General features: G+C 39.4%; 2 protein-coding genes across 3 annotated transcripts in view; one reads left to right on the top strand and one right to left on the bottom strand.

The window, feature by feature from the left end:
* The window catches only part of HSD17B6 (hydroxysteroid 17-beta dehydrogenase 6), a 68,367-nt gene that overhangs the window by 40,892 nt on the left and 560 nt on the right, over positions 1 to 26,915 (bottom strand). The window lies entirely within an intron of this gene.
* Positions 3 to 25,189, top strand: PRIM1 (DNA primase subunit 1). The gene is made up of 13 exons (XM_077913436.1): positions 3 to 181; positions 997 to 1,154; positions 7,185 to 7,291; positions 7,363 to 7,436; positions 8,839 to 8,975; positions 9,373 to 9,431; positions 10,438 to 10,547; positions 11,273 to 11,361; positions 11,531 to 11,669; positions 13,916 to 13,985; positions 14,841 to 14,932; positions 21,701 to 21,799; positions 23,354 to 25,189. Exons 1-13 carry the CDS (start codon positions 79 to 81, stop codon positions 23,371 to 23,373), a joined length of 1,257 nt encoding a protein of 418 aa, XP_077769562.1. The 5' UTR covers positions 3 to 78; the 3' UTR covers positions 23,374 to 25,189.

Raw genomic sequence — 26,915 nt, 5'->3', positions numbered from 1 at the left:
GCGCAGTGGCCGAAGCCCGGGCTGTGTGCTTCCCGCCAATTCTTGCGATAATCCTGCAGAGGTTGAGTCCCGTGCTCCATGGCGACGTTTGACCCGGCCGAGCTGCCCGAGCTGCTTAAGCTTTATTACCGGAGGCTTTTCCCCTACGCCCAGTACTACCGCTGGCTCAACTATGGCGGAGGTGATGGAAGCCGGGGGCGGAGAGGGGAGTGGTCCGGGGGGCGGTGAGGAGGGGGCTCTGGGAGGGCGCCTCCTGCGCGCCGGGCGTCCTGTCGCGCGCTCCCACCACCTCAGGGGTGTAAAGGGGCCGAGCGGGCGAGCGTAAGCAGCCTCGGCCCCTGCGCGGTCGGACTCCGGTCAGGGCCGCGCTCGCCGGCCGCGGTGCCTGAGCCCGGGCGACGACTGGGTCCGAGCCTCAGGCTGCAGAGGCGGCTCCCGCCTCAGGGCCCGCGCGCGGGCAGCTCCCGGCAGGGGAGAGCTGCCGACTTCGCAGCTGAGCTTCTTGCGGCCCGCTGAGGAGCCGCGGGTGACTTTGCACCTTTAAATATTTCTGCTTTTCCCCCATTTTTACTTTTCCTATCAGATGCAGGATGGTAAGCCCTTTCAAGTCAGGGACTAGGTCTTTTTTTTTTTTTTTTTTTTTTTTTTTTTTAACATGTAGCACAGGGGATCCCTGGGTGGCGCAGAGGTTTGGCGCCTGCCTTTGGCCCAGGGCGCGATCCTGGAGACCCGGGATCGAATCCCACGTCGGGCTCCCGGTGCGTAGAGCCTGCTTCTCCCTCTGCCTGTGTCTCTGCCTCTCTCTCTCTCTCTCTGTGACTATCATTAAAAAAAAAAAAAAAAAAACATGTAGCACAGTGTTAGGCACAGAGGGCTCATTAAAATTATCTTCTCATGGGTCAGAGTTATAATGCCCCGAGCTGAATAAAGTACCAAATTAACAAAACAAAACAAAAAGTACCAAATTAACTTTAAAATTGTATATTTATTTTGCAGTAATAAAGAATTACTTTCAACACCGTGAATTTTCATTCACATTGAAAGATGATATTTACATTCGCTACCAATCCTTCAGCAACCAGAGGGATCTGGAAAAGGAGATGCAGAAAATGAACCCATACAAGATTGATATAGGCGCGGTATATTCCCACAGAGTAAGAAGTCTTTTGTGTATTTTGTAGTTTTGTTTTTAAACCAAGAACGGGGGATCCCTGGGTGGCGCAGCGGTTTGGCGCCTGCCTTTGGCCCAGGGCGCGATCCTGGAGACCCCGGATCGAATCCCACGTCAGGCTCCCGGTGCATGGAGCCTGCTTCTCCCTCTGCCTGTGTCTCTGCCTCTCTCTCTCTCTCTCTCTATGTGACTATCATAAATTAAAAAAATTTAAAAAAATTTAAAAAAAAAAAAAATAAACCAAGAACGGGGCAGCCTGGGTGGCTCAGCGGTTTAGCACCTGCCTCTGGCCCAGGGCCTGATCCTGGAGTCCCGGGATCCAGTCCCACATCAGGCTCCCTGCATGGAGCCTGCTTCTCCCTCTGCCTGCGTCTCTGCCTCTTTCTCTCTCTCTCCCTGTGTCTCTCATGAATAAATAAAATCTTTAAAAATAAATAAGTAAAATAAACCAAGAATGGATTGGTGCCCCCATCGTTCTGAGATTTAATTTTTAGAGCTTATTCTAGTGGAACCCCACTTTAACTTTCTTGCAAGTAAATTGCAGTATTTTTTGTTCCTTGATACTCTACATTTGGAAGTGAGTTGGTTGTATTCTCACTCGGACAAAAATATTGAGTATCTGGCCGAAAGAGTAAACGAGGAAGTCAGCATGGTTTAAAGGACGGTATTTTTAAACAATTACATTGTCTTCCAGCATTGGAGGTGTTTTGTTTTAAGTAACTTCTTTATCCAATGTAACTCTGAGATCGACAGTCACCTACTCTATGGGCAGAGCCAGGCCAGCACCCCATGGAGTCTTGATTCCTCTGTTTCTTTCACACTCTATATCTGTTCCATTAGGAAATCCCTTTAGCTCTACTAAAATAGTATCTGAAATCCAACCACGGGTACCGGTGCTACTACCATTATCATCTTTCATCTGAATTATGGTAAAAACTTTCTAACAATTTGCCCCTATAGATTCTAAAGTCTATTCTTCAGAGAGTAGCCAGAGCAGTCCTTTTATTTTTTTTTAAGATTTTATTTATTTATTCATGAGACAGAGAGAGAGAGAGAGGCAGAGACACAGGCAGAGGGAGAAGCAGATTTCACACAGGGAGCCCAACGTGGGACTCCATCCCAGGTCTCCAGGATCATGCCCTGAGCTGAAGGCGGCGCTAAACCGCTGAGCCACCCGGGCTGCCCAACAGCAGTCCTTTTAAAGCAAGTCAGAATCTGTGATTCCTCTGCTCAAAACCATTCTCCAGTGGCTCCCCATTTCACTCAGAGTAGAAGCCCCACTCTCCCCCTCACTCCCTCCACTCCAGCCACACTAACCCTTGCTCAAGCAGTTTCCACTGCCCAATCCCGTTTTCCCAGGTATCTTGTCGGTTCCCTCCCTCACCTCCTCAAGTCTTCACTCAGTGAGGCCTACTGTAACCTGTCGCTCCTACCCATCGCTACTGATGTAGTCTAAATGCTAGAATAGTGCCTGGCAGAGAGAGTGCACCATAAACATTTGTTGAACGAGTGAACATACCAAAATTGCCATTCTTTCTCTCCTTAAAAACACACAAATGAGGGGGAGAAATACGCTCATGGGATAATAGCTTTTATATGGAGCTTTTTCTTTTCTTTCTTCCCAGGATTTATTTATTTATTTTAGAGAGACAGTGCAGGTGTGCAAGCAGGGAGAGAGGCAAAGAATCTCAAGCCAACTTACTGGTAGAGCCCAACACAGAGCTGAATCCTCTGACCTTGAACTCATGACCTGAGCCAAAATGAGAAGTCAGACACTTAATGGACTGAGCCACCCAGGCGCCCCAGGCTTTTTTTTTTTTTTTTTTTAAGTGTTTCCTACTCCTATTATTTTCTGCTCCCCAGAGCCAACTGCTTTCTTTTAGCTGATTCTTAAGGTATTTGCCCCTCGTGTGTAAATAATATTTTTGTATTTCTTCTGTTTTCCATTTTAAGCATAATGTACTTGACCTTCTACTCTGGCAAGTGAGGATTTAGCTTTTTTTTCACCTCACCTTCCCATTTCCACATGTCCCAATATGTTAGATTAAAAATCTGGGTGGCCCAGTCAGTTAAGCATCTGCCTTTGGTTCCCGGGGTCCTGGAATCAAACCCCACATTGGGCTCCCTGGGGTCATGTTCCCGGGGTCCTGGAATCAAACCCCACATTGGGGGATCCCTGGGTGGCGCAGCGGTTTGGCGCCTGCCTTTGGCCCAGGGCGCGATCCTGGAGACCCGGGATCGAATCCCACGTCGGGCTCCCGGTGCATGGAGCCTGCTTCTCCCTCTGCCTATGTGTCTGCCTCTCTCTCTCTCTCTCTCTCTGTGACTATCATAAATAAATAAAAAAATAAAAAAATAAAAAATAAATAAAAAAAACAAACCCCACATTGGGCTCCCTGCTCAGCAGGAAGTCTGCTTCCCCTCCCCCTCTGCACCTGCCGCCCCCCACTTGTATGCTCTCCCTCTCTCTCTCAAATAAATAAATAAAATATTTTTTAAAAATCAGGTTAGATCACTAAGTCAACCCCAAATTTCTTGCCAATTGTCTAATCTCCTAATGTATTCAGACACACCAGGTAGTTGGTCAGTTTCATCCCAAAGAAATTTCACTGGAGCTTTCCAACCTCCAAGCTGGACTGATTGCTCCCTCTAAGCCTCATGGATAAATATGATCCTGTAATCACCCCAGTTTCCTTTCACCTCTCTCCTATTTTGGATCCTCTGTTGCCTGAATCCTTTGTTCTCTTTGTGGTTTACTTCCTGGTTTTGGTAGAGCACATCCTTCAGGAGCTTCCTGAGAAAAGGTGCATGGAAAAGAAAATACTTGACACTTTCTGTATCTGGAAAATGTCTTCATTCTACCTTTAGGCTTAAGTAATGGTTGAGTTTGTAAATCAGTTTCCCCTAGTTTCCAGTGTTGCTGTTAAGACTACTGATGCAGGGGGATCCCTGGGTGGCGCAGCGGTTTGGCTCCTGCCTTTGGCCCAGGGCGCGATCCTGGAGACCCGGGATCGAATCCCACGTCGGGCTCCCCGTGCATGGAGCCTGTTTCTCCCTCTGCCTATGTCTCTGCCTCTCTCTTTCTCTCTGTGTGACTATCATAAATAAATAAAATAAAAAAAAATAACTATCTATATAAACTGCATTTAAAAAAAAAAGACTACTGATGCAGGGCAGCCCTGGTGGCGCAGCGGTTTAGCGCTGCCTGCAGCCTGGGGTGTAATCCTGGAGATCCAGGATCAAGTCCCACATCAGGCTTCCTGTATGGAGCCTGCCTCTCCCTTTGTCTGTGTCTCTGCCTCTCTCTCTCTCTTTCTCTCTGTCTCTATGAATAAATAAAATCTTCAAAAAAAAAAAAAAGACTAATGCATTCTCATTTTTGTTCCACTATGTTGGATTTGAAAGCTCTTAGGATTTTCTACCTATCCCCCGTCTCCCTAATGTTCTAAAATTTGACTATGATGTGCCTTGGTGTGCATGTTTTTACACCTATTGTGCTAGATACTTGATGGGTTCTTATAATCATGAACTCATGTCCTTCAATTCTAGGAAATTTTCTTTTTTCTCTTTTAAGATTTTATTTTGGGGACACCTGGGTGGCTCAGTGGTTGAGCATCTGCCTTCAGCCCAGGGAATGATCCTGGGGTTCAGGGACCGAGTCCAACATCGGGTTCCCTGCATGGAGTCTGCTCCCTCTGTGTATGTCTCTGCCTCTCCGTGTCTCTCATGAATAAATAAATAAATCTTAAAAAAAAAAAAAAAAAAGGTTTTATTTTGAAGTAGTCTCTATACCCAATGTGGGGCTCAAACTTAAAACACAGAGATCGGGCAGTCCGGGTGGCCCAGTAGTTTAGCGCTGCCTTTGGCCCAGGGTGTGATCCTGAAGACCTGGGATCGAGTCCCATGTTGGGCTCCCTGCATGGGGCCTGCTTCTCTCTCTGCCTGTGTCTCTGCGTCTCTCTCTGTGTGTCTCTCATGAATAAGTAAGTAAAATCTTTTAAAAAAACAAAACAAAACAAAACAAAACACAGAGATCAACAGTCTCATGCTCTACTGACTGAGCCATCCAGGCACCCCATTTTTTTTCTTAAATACAATTTTTTTTATCTATAATTTTTCTCTGATGTCTCTAGAAATCCTTAAGTCAGATGTTATATGTCTTGGACTGGTCCACTACTTCTTTTTTAATCCTATTTTCTATTTTTTTGTCCTTTTGCTCTCCTTTCTGGGGAATTTCCATTGAGGTTTTCATTTCTGCTATTTTAATTTCCAAGAACTTTTTTTAGAGCATCCAATACTTTTTTTCACTGATACGTCATATCTTTCTGAGGATATCAATGATAGTTTAAGTTTTTTGTTATACAGTGTTTTCTCAAAGTTGCTTTTTTTTCCCCGTTTTAACTCCTCTTTCATATTAGAGGCTTTCCTCAAGTCTGGTAATTTCTTGCATGTTGTTTATATTTAAAAATAGAGTACTAAGGATGCCTGAGTGGCTCAGCAGTTGGGCATCAGTCTTCAGCTCAGGGCGTAGTCCGGGTTCAGGGATTAAGTCCTCTGTTGGGCTCCTTGCAGGGGGCCTGCTCCCTCTGCCTGTGTCTCTGCCTCTTTCTCTCTGTCTGTCTCTCATGAATAAATAAATAAAATGTTTTTTAAATAAAGTACTAAAAAAGCTGATTGGAAGATGTGTATACATGGCTGAGATTTATTACAGAGTGATCTGGCTGGACCAATTTTGGGGAAGGAAGTTCTGATGTCAATTTCTCTAGAACTTTGCTTAAATGAAAACTCCACTAGCACAGAGATGTTTGTTTTGATCACTCATCTTCTATTCCTAATGCCTGACACTCCTGATCAGATTCTTCAGAGAGGAATCTTCTGATCTCCTGCCTGGGGTGGCAGTGATAGGATATAGAAGTGGAGAAGAGCACTGGGTCTCAGCTTTCCATATGTAAATACCCACTTAATCCCCTGTATATCAGTACAATACACTTTCTTCAACAGTACCTGTTGTTCCTGCCTCCCATCCCAATCCAAAGAGACCCACTGTTTGAGGTTCTCCCCATAATAATTAGGTATCTGCCAGGAAACTAAAAGTGCAGTCACCTAGCTCTAAAGAGTAATGGAGGAATCTGAGGAACTAACTGCTTCATAGATTTTTAACTGATAATATTTTTAATCATAGCTTCACCTCTACCACACAAACACACACTCTTACTCTCTCACTCTAAGATACCTGTTGTCACCTGAATTTTGGGGGGATGCTGAGGTGTAATTTCCTTATTGAGAGCTTAAGATTCAGCTCTTATGGGTATCCTTATAAAAATTGTGGTAATACTTTCTCCTCTCTGGAACTTTTTGATTTTTAAAAAGATTTTTTCCTCTGGTCCTTTTTAAAAAGATTTATGCCTTTCTTAAGAAAACCTTTACTATCATTTTTGTGCAGGTTTGGAAAGACCAAGATAGGTATCTGTAGCCTACTTTCTATACCTGGTGGCCCATAGCCAGGTATAGAGTAGCCAGGAGGCTACTTACAGCTTGAGCCAAAGGCTCAGTTCAAACTAATTGAGATCTTTTGAATTATTGAAATATTTTAAATACATTTTTATTACTTATATGTCCAATAATAATTAAAGGTCTTTAAGACAGCTTGCAATAGGGCATTATTTGTATGTGCTTTTCCTAATCAGAAACCTAAAAAAGCTTTATTATGATCTCTTACTGATTAATAAATATTTATTATTCAAGGTTACATGTCAATTATATCAGTAGAACTAGAAAAAATATCTATGGTAATATATATTTATCAAAACCTGTTTTAGGTAGATGAAATTTACACTCATCAATTCTGGATGCATAGAATCCGAATTAATGAATTTTAACTGATAGAGAGTTGGCATTATAGTATGGTTTCTTCATTGCTCTTCGGCCACTTTTTTTTGTGTGTGGTTAGAAAATAGCATAATTGGCAGCATGACAGCTCTTATAGAAAATGATTGATATTTTCTACTTGTAGCCCAATCAACACAATACAGTAAAGCTGGGAGCTTTCCAGGCTCAGGAAAAAGAACTGGTGTTTGACATTGACATGACAGACTATGACGATGTGAGGAGATGTTGTAGGTAAGTGCCGCATGCCTTGCTGGTAGGGTGGGTGATATCACTGACAATGAGTAATGATTCCTCTGCTCCAGTTCTGCAGACATATGTTCTAAGTGCTGGACCCTCATGACGATGGCCATACACATAATCGACCGAGCACTGAAGGGCAAGTATTGGCAGTGGGGTCAAATGCAATAATCTGTTTTCCTGTGAATATTTATCTGTCTATACCATTTTATAATCAAATCTCATAGATTTCTAACATGTTTCCTTGAAACATATGGCCGGAAAATAAGAGATTTTTAGAATAAAGTTGTAGTTGAAACTCTAATAAAGCTATTGATCAAACCAGTGAGTTTCTTCCCAATTCAGTCATCTGTCGAGCAGCTGTATGTGCTACAAACTGTCCTAGATGAGGGAAATATGAAAGATGATGATTACCTCAAGTAGGTTATACAGTCTAGGAAGGAGACAAAATTGAGGATTACATTTATGTTAAGTAATACACACAGGGTGCCCTGGAGATATAGAACAGCAGGAGTACATACAGGAATGGAAAGAGACTGCATCAGAAAAGGTAATGACAGGGGCAACTGAATAGCTCAGTGATTGAGCATCTACTTTTGGCTCAGGTCATGATCCCAGGGTCCTGGGATCTAGTCCCGCATCAGCTCTCTACAGGGAACCTGCCTCTCCATCTGCCTATGTCTCTGCCTCTCTCTCTCTCTCTCTCTCTCTCTCTGTGTCTCTCATGAATAAATAAATAAAATCTTTAAAAAAGAAAAAAATGAAAAGGTGATGATAATAATGTTAAAAATAGCTAACTCTCAGCACACCTGGGTAGCTCAGTTGGTTAAACCTCTAACTCTTGATTTCAGCCCAGGTCATGATCTCAGGGTCCTGGAATCTAGCCCCACGTTGGGCTTCGTGCTGGGTGTGGAGCCGGCTTAGGATTCTCTGTCCCTCTGCCCCTCCCTGCCCCTGTACACACATGCGCTCTCTCTCTCCGAAAAAATAAATAAATAAATAAGCTAACTCTATATAGGCTGTGTATCGTGTACAGACACTGTTCTAAACACTTTAAATTTATTAACTTTTTTAATGTCCCTAGACAGGGTTTTTTTGTTTTGTTTTGTTTTAAGATTTTATTTATTTGAGAGAGAACACAAGTGGGGGTCGGGGCAGAGGGAGAAGAAAAAGTAGACTCCCTGCTGAGCAGGGAGCCTGATGCTGGGCTCAATCCTAGGACCCTAGGATCATGACCTGAGCCGAATGCAATCACTTAACACACTAAGCCAACCAGGCGTCCCCCTAGACATGGTCTTAAATGATAAATGGCAATTGGTCAAGGAGAAAAATGGAAATGCTGGAGTGTGAAGAAATTCTTGGCAGAGAGAGGAGACCACGATACGTATAGACATGAAGGCAAGACCATAGACACAGGAAACTACATGTAATTTAGTATAGTTAAGGTGAGTACATGTGAATAAGAGGTAAAAATGAAACCAAGGAAGTAAGCAAGAACCAGTTTATTTATAGATTTTAAAACGTATTTCTCCCCTCCTCAGAGGACTTTGGATTTAAGCATCGTCTCTGGGTATATTCTGGAAGGAGAGGTGTTCATTGTTGGGTCTGTGATGAATCAGTTAGAAAATTGTCCTCTGCAGTACGTTCTGGGATAGTTGAGTATTTGAGTCTTGTAAAGGTAAGATCTCAATGATATTTTACATTTTTTTGTTTGCCAGATATTTCCAAGCCTGAAATGTTTAGTGAAAAAAATAAAACTATCTTTTATATGCATATTCCAGAGTAGATGATCTTACCAGCAGATCAAATAATCATAGTAGCTACATTTTCTAAGATCTTTCATATTTTACTGTAAATATCCTCCTTTGTAACAAAAGGAAAAAATTGCTTTTCTAGTTCAATTATATCAAGTGAAGTTAACCCAGAAAGTTACAGTATTGAAACTATATAAAATAGCATGTAAATTTCTGTATTTTGACAATTTAATCATATCTGTAGAACACATTAAAGAAATTTTTTTAGTATTTCATTTGTGTCATATATATGAAGTTCTTTTTTGATGGTTTATTTTTCAGGGTGGTCAGGACGTTAAAAAGAAAGTCCACCTAAGTGAAAAAATTCACCCTTTTGTCAGGTCTGTTGGGAAAGACTCCATGCAGTTCTTGTCTGATTTACCTAACATGCTTTTACAGTTACACTATTACCAATTTTCTCTATTGGGGTAGCATTTTATAGATAATAATAGCAAGAGTTAATTGAATGGCTGTTTTATGCTGCAGTATGCATGACATGCTTTACAAATGTTCTCATTGCCCTTAACAACAACTTCATGAGGGACATGGGGATATCTACATTTATAGATGAAGAAAGTGGGATTTAGACAGATTATATAATTTGTTTGGCACCACACAAGTAATTGTTAAATTCAGGATTCATGTCTTGGTCTGCCTAATTTCAAAACTCATAGTCTTTCCACTAAATTCATTACTTCTCTAGGTGAAAAGAGCATCGTATTAAGAGTAAGAATCTCTATTCTGTGGCTTTCTAAGACCATGATAAAATATTAGAGCCTCTATTTCCATATATATATATGTTGGGGAAAATAACATTTGCTCCATGTATCTCAGAGTTGTGGCACAGATTAAATAAACAATAGGTGTGACGTCTATTTGCAAATTGCTAAGCACTACATAATTGTTGAGGTGTTAAAGCAAGTACCTCAGTAGAAACTATTCTGTTTCTCAGTGGAAGCTATTCAGATTCTGTCCCATACTCTGCTACTGATGTATTATTATGTTGTCCTGGCCTGGTTGCTTTCTACCTTATTACATATTTATGATGCTATTAACCTTCTAATTTGTGGAGTTTTAGAAGTAAACATTTCTTGAATCTATTCTAAGCCAGGTACTGTACCAGGTTGTTCCCCCTTAGAATGTCTTAGTTAGCTCTTATGATCCTGTGAAGGTGTATTATCCCCACGTTACATAGCTAATTTCTGTTTGTATTTTTCTTATTAGACTAGTATATACTCATTAAAAAAATTCAATAGAAGTAAGCACTAGTCTCCCAAATGGCAAGAAAAACTACGCAATGTACATGTTGCCAATAGTATTAGGACTGTGCTATTATTATTCCTACAGCAAATCTATAAACATAATAAAAAAATACTTTGAAGAATATGCCTTAGTTGATCAAGATATTCTTGAAAATAAAGAAACCTGGGATAAAATTTTAGCCCTTGTTCCTGAAAATATCCTTTCTCAAGGCCATTTCTATGTCAGCTATATGTATTGATCTATGATATTATGTGTTCTGCCTACATATTCTCATATATTTACTCTTATAAGTTTAATCTTTTTACACAAAACTGGTTTTCTGCATTCTAGTCTGGAATACAATAAGAAATGAGGCCATTCTGGAAATAAATTTCATTTTTGGAAGTTGATCCTCATAGAATTAATAGATACTTAAAGAATGCTGAATCATTTAGTCAAAATATGTACAGATCAGGGAAGGCTTTTATATTAAACCATATAGTTATTTTGGCATTATTTCTGTCATATCAGTATATATTTTTACAGGGAATTTTTTAAGGATATGTGTTTAATATTTGCATTTTAGAGGGCAGCCCAGGTGGCTCAGCAGTTTAGCGCCACCTTCAGCTCCGGACCTGATCCTGGAGACCCGGATCGAGTCCCATGTCCGGCTCCCTGTGTGGAGCCTGCTTCTCCCTCTGCCTGTGTCTCTGCCTCTCTCTCTCTCTCTCTCTCTCTCTCTCTGTCTCTCTGTGTGACCCTCATGAATGAATGAATGAATAAATAAATAAATAAATAAATAAATAAAATCTTAAAATTTGCATTTTAGAAAACCATAATTACTTTCTAATAAACTTTTGAAATCCTTGTGGTAATACATACTGAAAACAAGTTGTTCGTTGATGTGCCCTAAATGAGTGTTTCCTTAATGACTCATTACCAATTCATGAGAAACTTCAACAAAACTTCCAGAAGCATCACAATTCACTTCAGCGTTGGGAGTGTTTAAAGAAAGCCATCAGCTCTCAGGTATATTCCATTGAAATCTCTATTATAAATATAATAATGTAATTCTTAATTAAATTCTGATTGTTTTGCTTAGTAAGTTAAAGAAGTTAAAGAGCATTGGAAGCCATTTTTTAAAGAAATCCTCAAAATTCCTAACTGATCCTCACACTAGACTTGCCTCTGCTTTTAGGATATCAAAAATGACAAATGTGGGCACTGGCTTGAATTGGAAATCATGCTTCAGTACTGTTTTCCACGGCTGGATATCAATGTTAGCAAAGGAATCAATCATTTATTGAAGAGCCCTTTTAGTGTTCATCCTAAAACAGGTACAGTATAAAGAAAGTAAAGAAAACTAGAAGAAAAATGAGTTCTTTTTTATTTTAGTAAGCATGTCACTCAGTGTGAATACATTATGACATCTGAGATATATGAAAAATTGAAAGACTATTAGGTAATACCTAAATTATTTTTTAATTGTTGATTAGTAGCTACCAGATGAGTTTTCACTACATAATAATTTTCATCTGGGTTTCTGAGGTTTAGTGTTGGAATTATAGAGGAACTTAGAAATCACAGAACAACAGCTCTTGTACAGATGAGAAAACATTTGTCCAAGAGGTTAATGTGACTTGTCTTAAAATAAATTGTGTCAGAGCTAGGAACAGAATTCAGTTCTTAAAACTCAAAGTTCTGTGCTTTGCCCACTATGCCTCCTCCCTCAGTTCTTTTTCCACAGTTTTAGTGTTCTTCCTTCACATTTCTCTTAAATATGTTTTGATAGACTGAAACTGACTTTAAAATAAATATAAAAGGTGCTATATTGATATAAACTTTGCATCATCCACCCAGGAAACATACATAGTTGTATATAGTTGTCCTTTTTAGCATCAATAATCCAACTCTGTCACTCGTGTGGGATGTTAGGCAAATTTCTCTCTGTGCCTTGGTTTTCTCATCTGTAAATGGAGATAATATAGTACCTACCTACCTCCATGGATTTTTTTTTTTAATTTTTATTTATTTATGATAGTCACACAGAGATAGAGAGAGAGAGAGGCAGAGACATAGGTAGAAGGAGAAGCAGGCTCCATGCACCGGGAGCCCGACGTGGGATTCGATCCTGGGTCTCCAGGATCGCGCCCTGGGCCAAAGGCAGGCGCTAAACCACTGCGCCACCCAGGGATCCCTTATGAAGATCTAAAATGTAAAGTGCTCGGAAAAAGTGTCACACATTCAATTCTCCCAACTTGCCTAGTTTCCTTTAATGATCTGTAATGATTTTCTAGTCCATATATTAGAATAAGCCCCTTTCCAAACTTATCAACTATGTGTTTTCAGCTTCTTTTGGTAATAAGCTTAATATTTCTTTTTTTAAATTTTTTATTTAAATTCAATTAATTAACATATAGTATATGATTAGTTTCAGAGTAGAGTTCAGTGATTTATAAACTCCATATAACACCTAGTGCTCATTATATATTTGTTAATTTTTTTTAAAGATTTTATTTATTTATTCATGAGAGACAGAGAGAGGATGAGAGGCAGAGACACAGGCAGAGGGAGAAGCAGGCTGTCTGCAGGAGCCTGATGTGGGACTCGATCCCTGGAATCAGGCCCTGGTCAAAGGCAGACGCTCAACCACTGAGCCATCCAGGCGTCCCTATATTTGTTAATATTTATTAAACCTAATTCTAGAGCTTTAGTGGGTATCCCCTTATTCTAATATCCAGGGTTTGGGTAAATAATGATGTTCATATGTATGTACATTTTGATTATATCGTTTTCCCATTAAGCAGCTGCAGTCTTCAAGCAGCAACTCTCAATTCTCCTAATTATTTTACTTGCTATTTACTTGGCATCTTTTAGATTCATTATCTCATTTCTGCGATGTGATGAATTTTATGAGGTGTTCCCAGGTGTGGATATTATGAAATGGTAGTATAATGCTGTCGACTTTATCTCTAAAATGCTTTCCAAAGATGCCCAACATATAGGTGTCTGTTCTGATCTCACCAAATAAACCAAGTTAATGAAATGAACTATAACTATGTTATTTCATTTTCAGGACTCACTAATTTGATATCATTCTGTACTTATATATAAAAGGATATTAGGAGGAAGGAGATAGAAATAAAAGTAGAGGGATGCCTGGGTGGCTCAGTGCTTGAGCATCTGCCTTTGGCTTGGGTCATGGTCCTGGGGTCCTAGGATCAAGTCCTGCATCAGGCTGCCTGCAGGGAGCCTGCTTCTCCTTCTGCCTATGTCTCTGCCTCTCTGTGTCTCTCATTAATATAAATAAATAAATAGATAAATAGATAGATAGATAGATAGATAGATAGATAGATAGATAGATGATAGATAGATAAGAGCACTAGGTAATAGCTCAACAGTCTTTCATACCTATTTTTTAAGAGAAATTAAAAGCGTGGCTAATGTGTAAGTAATTTCTAACTATTGTTTTTTTTAACAGATGAGTCTAACCCTTTTTCTAAGCCTTAGATTAAAGTTTAGCCAAAATAACACATTAGATTGTATTTTACAATCATCAATTTATAACTTTTGGTTCTTACAGGTCGAATTTCTGTGCCTATTGATTTACAGAAAGTAGATCAGTTTGATCCATTTACTGTTCCAACCATAAGGTATGTTCTAGATTATTGATTTTTTTTTAAATTTGTGATTGTTATTCTAAATTTGAAGTAGATTGAATTAGATCCCTTCCAGAGAGGCAGCTGCTCTGAGGCTATATGATGATGCCCTAGTAGGGCAACATTTCCTAGTGAGTTCCACAGAACACAAGCTGCTCTTCTCTAATAAAAAGATTACAAGTTCAAATAAGTTTGGGAAATAACAACTTAAACAGATAAAACGTTCTTTACTGTAAGATTTCCTAATTTTCATTATGCATGGAAAATTCTAACAAGAGATTGTGATTTTTAGACTATCCCAAATTTAGTTGGTCACATCTTTTTTACAGAAAATCTTGTGGGATTCATGTGCTATCACACACTGGGTAATGTTGACCAAGAACCAACTTTAAAAAATTTTATTCTAGGTTGCCTGGGTGGCTCAGTCACTTAAGGATCCAACTCTTGATCTTAGCTCCAGTCTTGATCCCTGGGTCATAAGTTTAGGCCTCATACTGGGCTCCACACTGAGCATAGAGCCTACTTAAAAAAAAAATTGGACGCCTGGGTGGCTCAGCAGTTGGGCGTCTGCCTTTGGCTCAGGGAGTGAGGTCCTGGAGTCTTGGGATCAAGTCCCAACATCGGGCTCCGTGCATGGAGCCTGTTTCTCCCTCTGCCTGTGTCTCTGCCTCTCTCATGAATAAATAAATAAAATCTTTTTAAAAATTAGAATTCTCTTATTCTGGGGCACCTGGCTGGCTCAGTGGGTAGGGCATGTGACTCTTGATCTTGGAGTCATGAGTTCAAACCCCACATTAAGTATAGAGTTAAGAAAAAGTTTAAAAAATTCTCTTATTCTATTATTTGTAGCTCTATCTGCCATGAATTGGATGCTGTTTCCACTAATGATGAGGGAAAGGAGGGAAACGAAGCTGAATCTGATATCAAACATAGAACCAGAGGTACGTTAATATATTGAAGTCTCATTTTAACATGTTTCTTTTTTTTTTTAGCAGTTTTTTTTTTTTTTTAAGATTTTATTTATTTATTCATGATAGACACAGAGAGAGAGAGGCAGAGACACAGGCAAAGGGAGAAGCAGACATCATACAAAGAGCCTGACGTGGGACTCGATCCAGGGTCTCCAGGATCACGCCCTGGGCTGCAGGCAGCACTATACCACTGCGCCACCAGGGCTGCCCTAACATGTTTCTTATATAGACATCCTTCTGTCAGTCGAGTAATTAATTCTCTTTGGATTCAGCCCAGAATGGATCAATATTTATCCTGAAACCACCAAATAATAATATATAATATCATAATATCATATGTAACATGATATCATGTTAACAAATAATATCATAGCAATGTCCATTCTTCATCAATTAGCCGGAAGGTGCTGTTGAATCCAATTTAATCAACAGATATTTACCAAGCAACATCTAAATGCCAGGATCTATACTATAAGATTAAATTGTCAATTTGTGTTGATAGTTGTTTGACTCTCACAATCTTAGGTTCAACAGCTACTTATTTAACAACTACTATGTATGCAGTACTTTTGTTCTTTGTTTTTGATGTAGATAGATGAGTGTTATGGTAATATATATCTAAACTGTGGTTGAATTATATATTCAAGATTTTGAAGGAGCTAGGGAATTTATAAATCTTCTGCTAATAGAAGCCAAATCTTTATATAACAACACCCAAGAGACACTCTATAGCCACAAAGCCAATAGAACTTCCTGTGATGATGGAAATTTAATGCACTGCTCAGTGTGGTAGTCACTAGCCACATGTGGCACAATCCACCTGAATTGTGAAAACTGGATTTTCAATTTCATTTCATTTAAAATAGCCACATGTAGCTGGTGACTATTGTAATAGTGCAGATCTGTGATCTCTGACCTTTCTTGGTCAAATGATGCTACCTTCTGTCAAAATCCAAGCTCAAATATCACTCCATTTTTTTTTTTTAATTTTTTTTTATTTATTTATGATAGGCACACAGTGAGAGAGAGAGAGAGAGGCAGAGACACAGGCAGAGGGAGAAGCAGGCTCCATGCACCGGGAGCCTGACGTGGGATTCGATCCCGGATCTCCAGGATCGCGCCCTGGGCCAAAGGCAGGCGCTAAACCGCTGCGCCACCCAGGGATCCCATCAAATATCACTCCATTAAAAAAAAAATCATTTCATCTATTCCAGCTCTAACATAATACCTAAACATAGTACATTTCATTATTAATGTTTGTAGAATGATTACAAGCATTCTGTGTAAGGTATTTGAGGGGCACCTGGGTCGCTTATTTGGTTGGGTGTCCCAACTCTTGGTTTTGGCTCAGGTTACGCTCTCAGTCATGGGATCGAGCTGAGTCTGGCTCAGACTGAGCGCAGTGTCTGCTTGTCCCTCTCCCTCTGCCACCACCCCCACACTTTCTCTCTCTCACTCAAATAAATAAATAAAACCTTTTTAAAAAATAAGTAGTTAGGGGCACCTGAGTGGCTCAGTGGTTAAGCATCTGCCTTTGGCTCAGGTCACGATTCTGGGGTCCTGGGATTGAGTCCTGCATCAGATTCCCCTGCAGGGAGCCCGCTTCTCCCTCTGCCTATGTCTCTGCCTCTGTATGTCTCATGAAAAAATAAATATTTTTTTAATGTAAGTAAATAAAGTATTTAAAAAATGTCTCCAACATGAAAAATCAGAATAAACTGGAAAAAGGCACTCAGAGAAAACAGATAATGCAAGGAATAAAGAAAACCCTTATTTTTTAATTTTTTTTAAAGAGCACGGTCTTTTTTTGGTGTGTCTTTTTTTTTTTTTTAATTTTTATTTATTTATGATAGTCACACAGAGAGAGAGAGAGAGGCAGAGACATAGGCAGAGGGAGAAGCAGGCTCCATGTACCGGGAGCCTGACGTGGGACTCCATCCTGCGTCTCCAGGATCACACCCTGGGCCAAAGGCAGGCGCTAAACCGCTGCGCCACCCAGGGATCCCGAAAACCCCTATTTTTTTAAGTAATGGGTTAAGTCATCTCTGTGCCCAACATGGGGCTCAAACTCACCACCCAGAGATCAAGAGTCCTATGGTCTAACTGAGCCAGCCAGGTACCCTGAAAACCTTTTTTTAAGAAATTAATATCCTCAGAGGATAAGGGAAGATAGAGTATCCATGAAGCAAGATCAGATGTATCCATCCGGTGCATGGAGCCTGCTTCTCCCTCTGCCTGTGTCTCTGCCTCTCTCTCTCTCTCTGTGTGTGACTATGAAAAGAAACAGAGAACAAAGAGGTCTTAGAAATCAGAAACATAATCCTTAGAATACAAAATTCAGTGGAAGAAAGTAGTACAAAAAAGATAAAGATAAGTTTGTTGTTATTTTAAAGAGGAAAATGATAAAGGAAATCAGAAGAATGGTTCAGGAGGTCTCCTATCTCCTGTTGTTTCAGAAAAATAACAAACAAGGAGGGAAAAAATATCAATTATATAGGAAACCATTGTGAAAATGGGCCCTTTATTGAAAAGGTTCAGCATAAGAAAACAAACCAGCACCAAGGCACATCATTTCGAAATCTCAAAACACTGAGAATTAAGAAAAGAGCTTTCTGACCCCTTCCTACTTGTCCCCACAAAAGCCACAGACCTAAGAATGGCCTCGAATTTCTAAACAATTGAAGTGTTCATTTGCTAGAAGTAGATACTGGAAAAGAAAAAGTGGTTGCCATTCAAGAGGATGGAGAGGTCAGAATTAGAGCAGGAAGCTGCTATTTTTTCCAGCCTGTTAGTATTATTTTATGCATAGATTACTTTAACACAATTTTTTTAATATTAATCTCTTGATAGACATCTTTTTTATTCAGATATTTTAAAGAGAAATTTTCTAATATAACTATTCAAAAATAAACTAAACTATCATTTCAAGTATTCATAAATAGTCAACAGAGGTGCTTTAGAAATGGTGGGGGGTTGGAGTAAGTGATATGTAAGTTCCCTACTATTGTTTTAGTTTCTGTGATTTGAAGCCTTTGTCCTTTTTCATACTAGTACCATTTGTTTTTTTTTTTTTTTTTTTTTTTTTTTTAAGATTTTATTTATTTATTCATGATAGTCACACAGAGAGAGACAGAGAGGCAGAGACACAGGCAGAAGGAGAAGCAGGCTCCATGCACCGGGAGCCCAATGTGGGATTCGATCCCGGGTCTCCAGGATCACGCCCTGGGCCAAAGGCAGGCACCAAACCTCTGCGCCACCCAGGGATCCCCCATACTAGTACCATTTGTTCCTGCCCTTCTTCCCAAATCCTGGAATATTCTCCTCTCCTCTCATTGTATCTTTTTTCTTTTTTCTTTTTTCTTTTTTTTTTAAGATTTTATTTATTTGAGAGAGAGAGAGAAAGCACAAGCAGAGGGGAGGGGGCAGAAGGAAAGGGAGAAGCAGGAAGCCCAATGCAAGACTCAATCCCAACACCCTAAGATCATGATCCAAGCTGAAGGCAGATATTTAACTGACGAGCCACCCAGGTGCCCCTTCTTTTTCTTCTTTAAATATTTTATTTAGGGACTACCTGGGCGGCTCAGTGGTTGAGCGTCTGCCTTTGGCTCAGGGTGTGATCCCAGAGTCCCAGGACAGAGTCCGACATGGGGCTTTCTGCATAGAGCCTGTTTCTCCTCCTCCTTCCAATGTCTCTGCCTCTCTCTGTCTTTCATGAATAAATAAATTCTTTTTAAAAAATAAAGATTTTATTTTTTTTATTATTATTATTTTTTTAGATTTTATTTATTTATTTAAGAGAGAGGGTGCAGGGGATCCCTGGGTGGCGCAGCGGTTTAGCGCCTGCCTTTGGCCCAGGGCGCGATCCTGGAGACCCGGGATTGAGTCCCATGTCGGGCTCCCGGTGCATGGAGCCTGCTTCTCCCTCTGCCTGTGTCTCTGCCTCTCTCTCTCTCTCTCTGTGTGACTATCATAAATAAATAAATAAATAAAAATTTTAAAAAAAGAGAGGTTGCAAGCATGAGTTGGGGGAGGGGCAGAGGGAGAGGAAAAGAATCTCAAGCAGATTCTACACAGACCATGGAGCCCGATCCAGGGCTCAGTCATACCACTTAGATAATGACCTGAGCGGAAACCAAGAGTCAGATGCTTAACTGACTGAGCCATCCAGGTGTCCCTAATTCTATTTTTTTTTTTTTTTCCTAAGATCCACTTCATAGCCACCTCAGTAACCCTCTACTGATGGATTAGTTGGCCTTATAATTATCAATATGCCTGTTTGGTCTTTTAATTTTATATTGTTTTCTATTACTACATACGGGACTTGTTTTTCCAGTTCATTTAAAAACTTCTTAAAACCAAGGAGTTTGGTGCTCACTTCAGCAGCACATATAGAATTTAGCATAGTACTTAATATGTAATAGGTAGTTAGTAAATATTTAAGTAATTATTGAGTGTCTATTATATATTCCACAATGGTGAAGTAAACATATAGACTTCTTTTTTTTTAAGATTTTATTTATTCATGAGAGACACAGAGAGAAAGAGAGAGGCAGGGACACAGGCAGAGGGAGAAGCAGGCTCCATGCAGGGAGCCCAACATGGAACTCTAACCCAGATCTCCAGGATCACGCCCTGGGCTGAAGGTGGCACTTACCGCTGAGCCACTGGGGTTGTCCTATATGACTTATATACAAGGAGCTTAGAATCTTGAATTAAAGATTCAAAGTTTATGTGGTTGATCCCAAACTAAACTGTTTATTTGTTATACATTTTATTATTAAAAGAAAATTCAGGGGCAGCCCCCGTGGCGCAGCGGTTTAGCGCTGCCTGCAGCCCGGGGCGTGATCCTGGAGACCCGGGATCGAGTCCCGCATCGGGCTCCCTGCATGGTGCCTGCTGCTCCCTCTGCCTGTGTCTCTGCCTCTCTCTCTAGCTGTGTCTCTATGAATAAATAAATAAAAAATCTTTAAAAAAAAAAAAAGAAAAGAAAAGAAAATTCATATATAAAAGTTTAAGACAAACTATAATGTGCTTTTATAATTGCCACAGTTCAGATATTTATCCTTAATATCCTCATCAAAATTCCTTTTCTAGTCCCAAGTATATTTATTAAATTTTTTTAAGTATAATTTTTTTCACTCTGAAATGAACCATTATGAGGAATATTCCATGCAGTCATAGCATGCTACCGAAATCCAAATCTCATCTTGTTCTCAGATTTTCTCCCCTAACAGATATAGATTGTGTAACTAAATAAATGAATAAGATTCTGTATTCAAAGTTTTGTTGTGTACATCTTTTAAATTTTATATAAATCAAAGAATATCTATACTTAAGTCACTATGACTATAAACTTCAGTTTGTCCCCAGGTAAAATGCCCTAGCTTCACATTTTTAATGTTTGCTCTGTTAATAAAATTATTACTGAAGCCACAATTTCTAAAGAAAGGAATATATGAGACTTAACAAAGAGCAATAGATTATGTCAGTCTAACACTAGAAAGCCTGACTACTAAAGTAGATACGTACATGTGACTTGGATATTTTTAAGCAGCACTCTCTTAAAATACAGTAGCCACATATGGCTATCAAGCCCTTGAAAAATGTCTAGTATAAACAAGGAACTGATTTTTTTTTTTTTGTGGCCTGTGTTTTGTTTTTTGTTTTTTTTAATTTATTTATTTATTCATGAGACCCACACAGAGAGAGACAGAGACAGAGACAGAGACACAGGAGGAGGGAGAGGCAGGCTCCATGCCAGGAGCCCGATGTGGGACTCGATCCTGGGACTCCAGGATCACGCCCTGGGCCCAAGGCAGGCGCTAAACCACTGAACCACTCAGGGATCCCCAGGAACTGATATTTTTTAATTTAATTTTAATTGCTTTAAATTTTAAAACTGATAGAGGCCTGGGTGGCTCAGTCAACGGTTAAGTGGCCAGCTCTTGATTTCAGCTCGGGTCATGATCTCAGGATCTTGGGGATAAAGCCTTGCATCAGGCTGTACACTCAGTGAGGAGGAGTCTGTTTCAGTATTCTCTCTCTCCCTCTGCCCTTTCCCTCACTTTCTTACAAGTGTGTGCACACACTCTAATATAAATAAATAAATTTTTTAAAAAAGTTTTAATGTTTAAAATTTAAAAGTTTTAATGTTTGGGAAATTTGGGTAAATGAGCCTACTTTTATACTATTTTACACTTCAAATATAAATATAAATCAAATATTTCTCATAATGTATCATCTAAATTGAGATGTGTACAAAATGCTAGATTTCAAAGACTATGAAAGAGAATGTAAAATATTTCCATTTTTATGGTGTATTAATAATATTTTAGATACACTGGATTAAATATTAAAATTAATTTTACCTTTTAAATGTGGCTACTAGAGTAGTTAAACAACACATTTATCATTATGTTGGAAGTACTGTACTAGAGAATTGTGTTGTTGGGACAGCCCGGATGGCTCAGCAGTTTAGTGCCGCCTTCAGCCAGGGTGTGATCCTGGAAATACAGGATCGAGTCCCATGTTGGGCTCCCTGCGTGAAGCCTGCTTCTCCCTCTGCCTGTGTCTCTGCCTCTCTCTGTGTGTCTCTCATGAATAAATAAATAAAATATTTTTTAAAAAAATAGAGAATTGTGTTGTTCTAGAGAATTCTTATAAGAAACTTAAAGTTATACTGTCATGTTATTCTTGCTTCCAAAATGCTAATTACAATGCATGGCCTTTATGATTTAGATTATAAGAAGACTAGTCTAGCTCCTTATATAAAAGTTTTTGAACAGTTTCTTGAAAACCTGGATAAATCCCGAAAAGGAGAACTTCTCAAGAAGAGTGGTAAGACTCTATACCTTTCCCTTTTAGCCATTTAGATCTTAGTGTGGGAAGTTGAAAACATCCAGCAAGTGAGTAATTTTAGAGCTCTAGCCTTTGCCCTCCTAAAATAAGTTAATAATTTAGCTTACTATCCTTGGTGTTTTAAAAATTGAGCTCCCTTAATTCAATTCAACAGATATTCATTAAACACTTCTGTGTATTGGGTAATATGAAGGAAACAAAGATTAATTATAAAAATGAATTCCACACCATGCCTCCCTGCCCTTAGGAAGTACTCACTGATAAAAACAAAAAAGTATAAAATGCTAAGAAAGATCTCATCTGATTGAGAGAAGCTGAGATTTCATATGAAGAGTGGTATTTGAATGCTTTACAGTGAGCTGCTATGCAGATTCTAATTCCCAATGCCATTATACCATGCCTTGAGGTATGAGTAGGATTTCCACAAGCAGAGATTTGATAAAGGTACAGGAATGGAAAAAGGAGACAGGTTGTTCATTCTTGAAGGAATAGCAAAGGTAAAGGCATTAGACAGGAAAGCGTCAGGTAACTCTGGAGGCCATCGAGTAGTACAGCTAACCTGGAACAAAGATGTGTCAGGAAGTGATAGGATAGAATTCTGAAAAAGCAGACTGAAGCCAGAGTATCAATGGCCTTGAATTCTAGTCTTGAGAGTTTGGGCTTAATTCAACGGGGACAAGGAAGCTAGCAAAGGTTTTTGAGGGAGTACCATGATTTATAGTTTTATCTAGCAAAATAAAACTAACAACAATATATCTGAGGAGAGGAAGGGGAGAGAATAGAGAGAGCAAGAGGCCAGTTGGGCTGTTACCATTAGGACACTAGTACCCGCTATCTCCAAAAGGTGCAAATACTAGAGCCATCCTTGAGAGTTAGTAATGATTTGGAAGTAGAGATGAAAGAGGAAAGTTAGTAAAGTTAAAAGTGTCACAGAAGCCAGGGAAAAGGAAAACTTCAAGGAGATTATCAAGTGTCAAATGCAGTAGAGAACTGTTAAGATCCTGTTGGATACTGAAACTAAAAGGAGATACTAAGAGTAAGAGGACAGCAGTATCAAAGGAAAAAGTTCTTTGAATAGGAGAGATGTGAACATATGTATAAACCAAATGAAATCAGCAGTGAATATTATTCAGGAAATTGATAGATACCATAGACAACTGTAGTAGGGTTATAGAAATACAAACTCCCTTTCCACTTCATTTTTTAATAATATGCATAATGTTTAAAGAATAGTGCCCAAGATAATGCTGAACTCATAGTAGACACTCAAATATGTGCTTATTGAATGAACAATGATGACTCTGAACTTGGAAAGCCTCAGTGAACCTGCCATTCCAACTGGCTGTGTTAAGTCCTTTGTATTCTTTTTCTGTACTAGCTCAGCCTATAACGTAGGCTTCAGCAAATGTGAAAACAAATCTTTATGCATGATGTGAATTTAATGGAAGCATTAAGCAAATCAGAATGTGAAAATAAATGGGATTTGTCTTGTTTTCCTTTACTATCCTTTGATAAGAATCTATTCTCTTTCAGATTTACAAAAAGACTTCTGAAGATAACAACTCTCCTCAAACCAGTGTAGATAACTTCTAGCTTCAACCAAGAATCAGATATTTCAAGAGCCATTTGATAAATATTGTAGAACCATAGATGTGTCTTAATGCTCAAAGCAAAATTTCCTTTTCTTGAAAAATGATTATGTTGAAAAGATTCCTGAGACTACCAAAGGAGAGTGTCCAGCTTTCTGGAAGGAAGAATAATGGGAGAAATAAGTGGATTGCAGATACATTTGTAAAAGTTAATATCATACAAAGATAATGCTAAGATTTTTTTTATATACCTTTTACCAGTTGCCATATGTATTTTGATATACTTCTACCAGTTGCCACATGTAGGGGCAAGTGAGCAGTAATATCCCAAAGACTCTAATCTCAGCTCACTGGATACAGCCTCCTAATTAATGAACTGAATGAATATTCTAGGTGCATGAGAGCTTTGTCCTTAAGTCTTAGACACTTAATTATACCTGGAGTGTGTATTTCATCACTTTTAATGTTGCCTTACTGATATTTTTGTTGGTCAGCCCACACCCCACTGCCCATCTTTTAAAAATCATTTTATACTGGGCATCTAAACATACGGAAACTTCAATTCAAAAAATATGTTACTAGATTACAATAGGAGATAGTAGAGTGTTTTTTTACAACTGTTGCATTTGTAGCTACCAACTTCCTTCCTCAGAAAACAATTGGATTAGGCTGCACCATAAAGCAGCAGCTTAGAATAACCAGTTTCACCGACATAAAACTTGTTATACTTGTCAAAACACTTCCCTTTCTACATATCCAGATACTTAATTTTAAAGGTTTTTTTCTACCATATTAAAATTTTTTTTTCTGAAAGTGTCAGATTTCTTTTGCCTAGTTTTACAACCAATCGAAACAAAACAGTCATTCTGGTTTACAGTCCATCTTTTGAGAAACACTGAGAAGTCAAGCTATCAGGCTGGTGCATTCTGTGATTTATGAAAATTTTCCTTCCTTTGCATTTCCTTTAACATAGTTTTCTCTATACCCACACAGCCTTTTTTTTTCTTAATCTTTTGGCTTATATATATAAAACAGACTTTACAATGCAGTCAACATATTGCAATGCCTTGCATTTCCTTCTCGTTTCTAATTTTTTAAGAAAAAACATTAAAGGCCATTGTGCAAAATTCCTCATTATTTAAGCTTCTAATTACTATATATTGTTCAGTTTCTAGGTCTGGAAAAGGGGTCAGTTATAATTCCTGAATACAAGATTACTAAAGACTCAGTCCATTTTAAGACTTCAGAATAAGCCTGGGTAGCTCAGTGGTTTAGCACCGTATTCAGCCCAGGTCATGATCCTGGAGACCCCGGATCAAGTCCCACGTTGGGCTCCCTGCATGGAGCCTGCTTCTCCCTCTGCCTGTGTCTCTACCTCTCTGTCTCTCTGTTTCTCATGAATAAACAAATAAAATCTTAAAAAAAAAAAAAAAAAAAAGACCTTTGGGCAGACCCGGTGGCGCAGCGGTTTGGCACCGCCTGCAGCCTGGGGTGTGATCCTGGAGACCCAGGATCGAGTCCCACATCGGGCTCCCTGCATGGAGCCTGCTTCTCCCTCTGCCTCTCTCTCTCTGTCTCTATGAATAAATAAATAAAATCTTAAAAAAAAAAAAAGACTTCAGAACAAGAGTGTAAGAACTGGTATTATGCTTCAACAAGAGAGGTTTCAAGCTTCCAAAATGTCTACCATTTAAAGTCTTTTAATGCTTTAATATTAAAGTTCTTGGATAAAGCTGAACATATTGTACTCATGTAAAAGAATAAATGTTTTTACACTGTATGCTAACTGGAATTTAAAAATTAAAGGGATGCCTGGGTGAGTCGGTTAAGCGTCTCCCTTCAGCTCAGGTCATGATACTGGTGTTCCAAGTCCCAGGACTGAGCCCCACATCAGGCTCTGTGCTCAAAGAGCCTGCTTCTCCCTCTCCCTCTGCCCCTCCCCACTCATTTTACTGGGTGTTATATGTCAGCAAATTGAATTAAAAAATTTTTTTAAAACCTAAAGAATTTTTAAAAAATAAAGTCCTTTTTTTCTAAATAAATAAATGTGGTTCTTGAAGACAGCAGAAACATGCTCAAAAACTATACTGACTTCCCTATTCTCTGATTTTACCAACTCCTACATATATGAGAATTGTAGAAACAAAGGGCACAAAACTGTCTTCGTCTCCAAACTTGCCAATTTATTAAAAAATCCAAAGAAAGAAAATATATCCTTCCTTAGTCATTCACAACAGAAGGGTCAGTGGGCTTGATTGGAAAGGAAAGGAAATGGTCAAAATATTTACTTGTCTAAGGAGATGATAAGCTATTGCTGGCCCTTTCTTCTGAAGGTAAATAAATGGACTGTGCTGACAAATCTTCCAGATCACATATTTACTCATAAAAAGTAATACAAGCACTTTTTAAGTAATGTACATATATTACCTAGTCTTCCTAACAATCTTATGAAGTAGTTACTATAGCCCCATTTTATAAATGAAGAAACTGAGGCACAAATGGGTTAAATCGCGAAAGGTCACTATGAGGTGACAAGCTGTGATTCAGACAAGGAGTACGGCTACAGAGTTCATGTTTTATATATATGTTTTTTAAGTTTATTTAAGCAATCTCTACACCCCGCGTAGGGCTTAAACTCATGACCCTGAGATCAAGAGTCCTGTGTGCTCACAACTGAGCCGGCCAGGCACCCCTACAGAGTTCATGCTCTTACCACTCCGCGGTACTGCCTCCCCTACCGGAAAAAAGTTTCAGAATTTCTCATTCCCGGTAAACTCCACTATTTAATTGAATTCTAATTTATGAATCCTCACTTCACAAGTAGTTTCCAAAGCATAGTCGCTGCTTCCCTTAAAAGGCAGCCACAACGCGAACAGCGCAGGCTGGTTTCGGTAGGGTAATTGCGCCATGGGCTTTCACTAACACAAACACTGAAATTACACCCTACTGTCCAGACTCTTACCGTGTAAAGCATGATTTTCTTATTTTAAAGATTTTATTTATTCTTGAGAGACACAGGCAGAGGGAGAAGCAGGCTCCATGCGGGGAGCCCGATGCGGGCCTCGATTCTCGGTCTCCAGGATCAAGCCCTGAGCTGAAGGCGGCGCTAAACCGCTGAGCCACCTGGGCTGCCCCTAAAGCATTATTTCTTAACGTGAGGGCTGGGACTACTAGAATGAATAGTATCTGTTTACCTAAAAGGAGGCCAAAAAAAGAAAAAGAAAAAAAAAATAGTATCGCTCTTCCGAGGAGTGCAATCGACTAGCTTCAGCACCGGTCTAAACCGTGTATTCCAAAAGTAAAATAGCGGAGGATTAACCTAAGTCACCGCTGCCTTGCAATAATGTGACCACGATCCGTGGAACCCGGTATTATTTAGCGTCTCCTATATCCCTGCATTCGTTGAAAAGGGGAAATGAAAAGTCACTGTACGTAGTACCGCCGCGCGGCTTCAGTGCCGAGCGCGCAGAGGCGGCTCCGTCGTCAGCTTCCCTTCGGGTGTCAAA

The sequence above is a fragment of the Canis aureus genome, chromosome 11 (genome assembly GCF_053574225.1).
Source record: "Canis aureus isolate CA01 chromosome 11, VMU_Caureus_v.1.0, whole genome shotgun sequence".
Taxonomy (NCBI): domain Eukaryota; kingdom Metazoa; phylum Chordata; class Mammalia; order Carnivora; family Canidae; genus Canis; species Canis aureus.
This window is presented reverse-complemented; position numbering and strand designations above follow the sequence as displayed.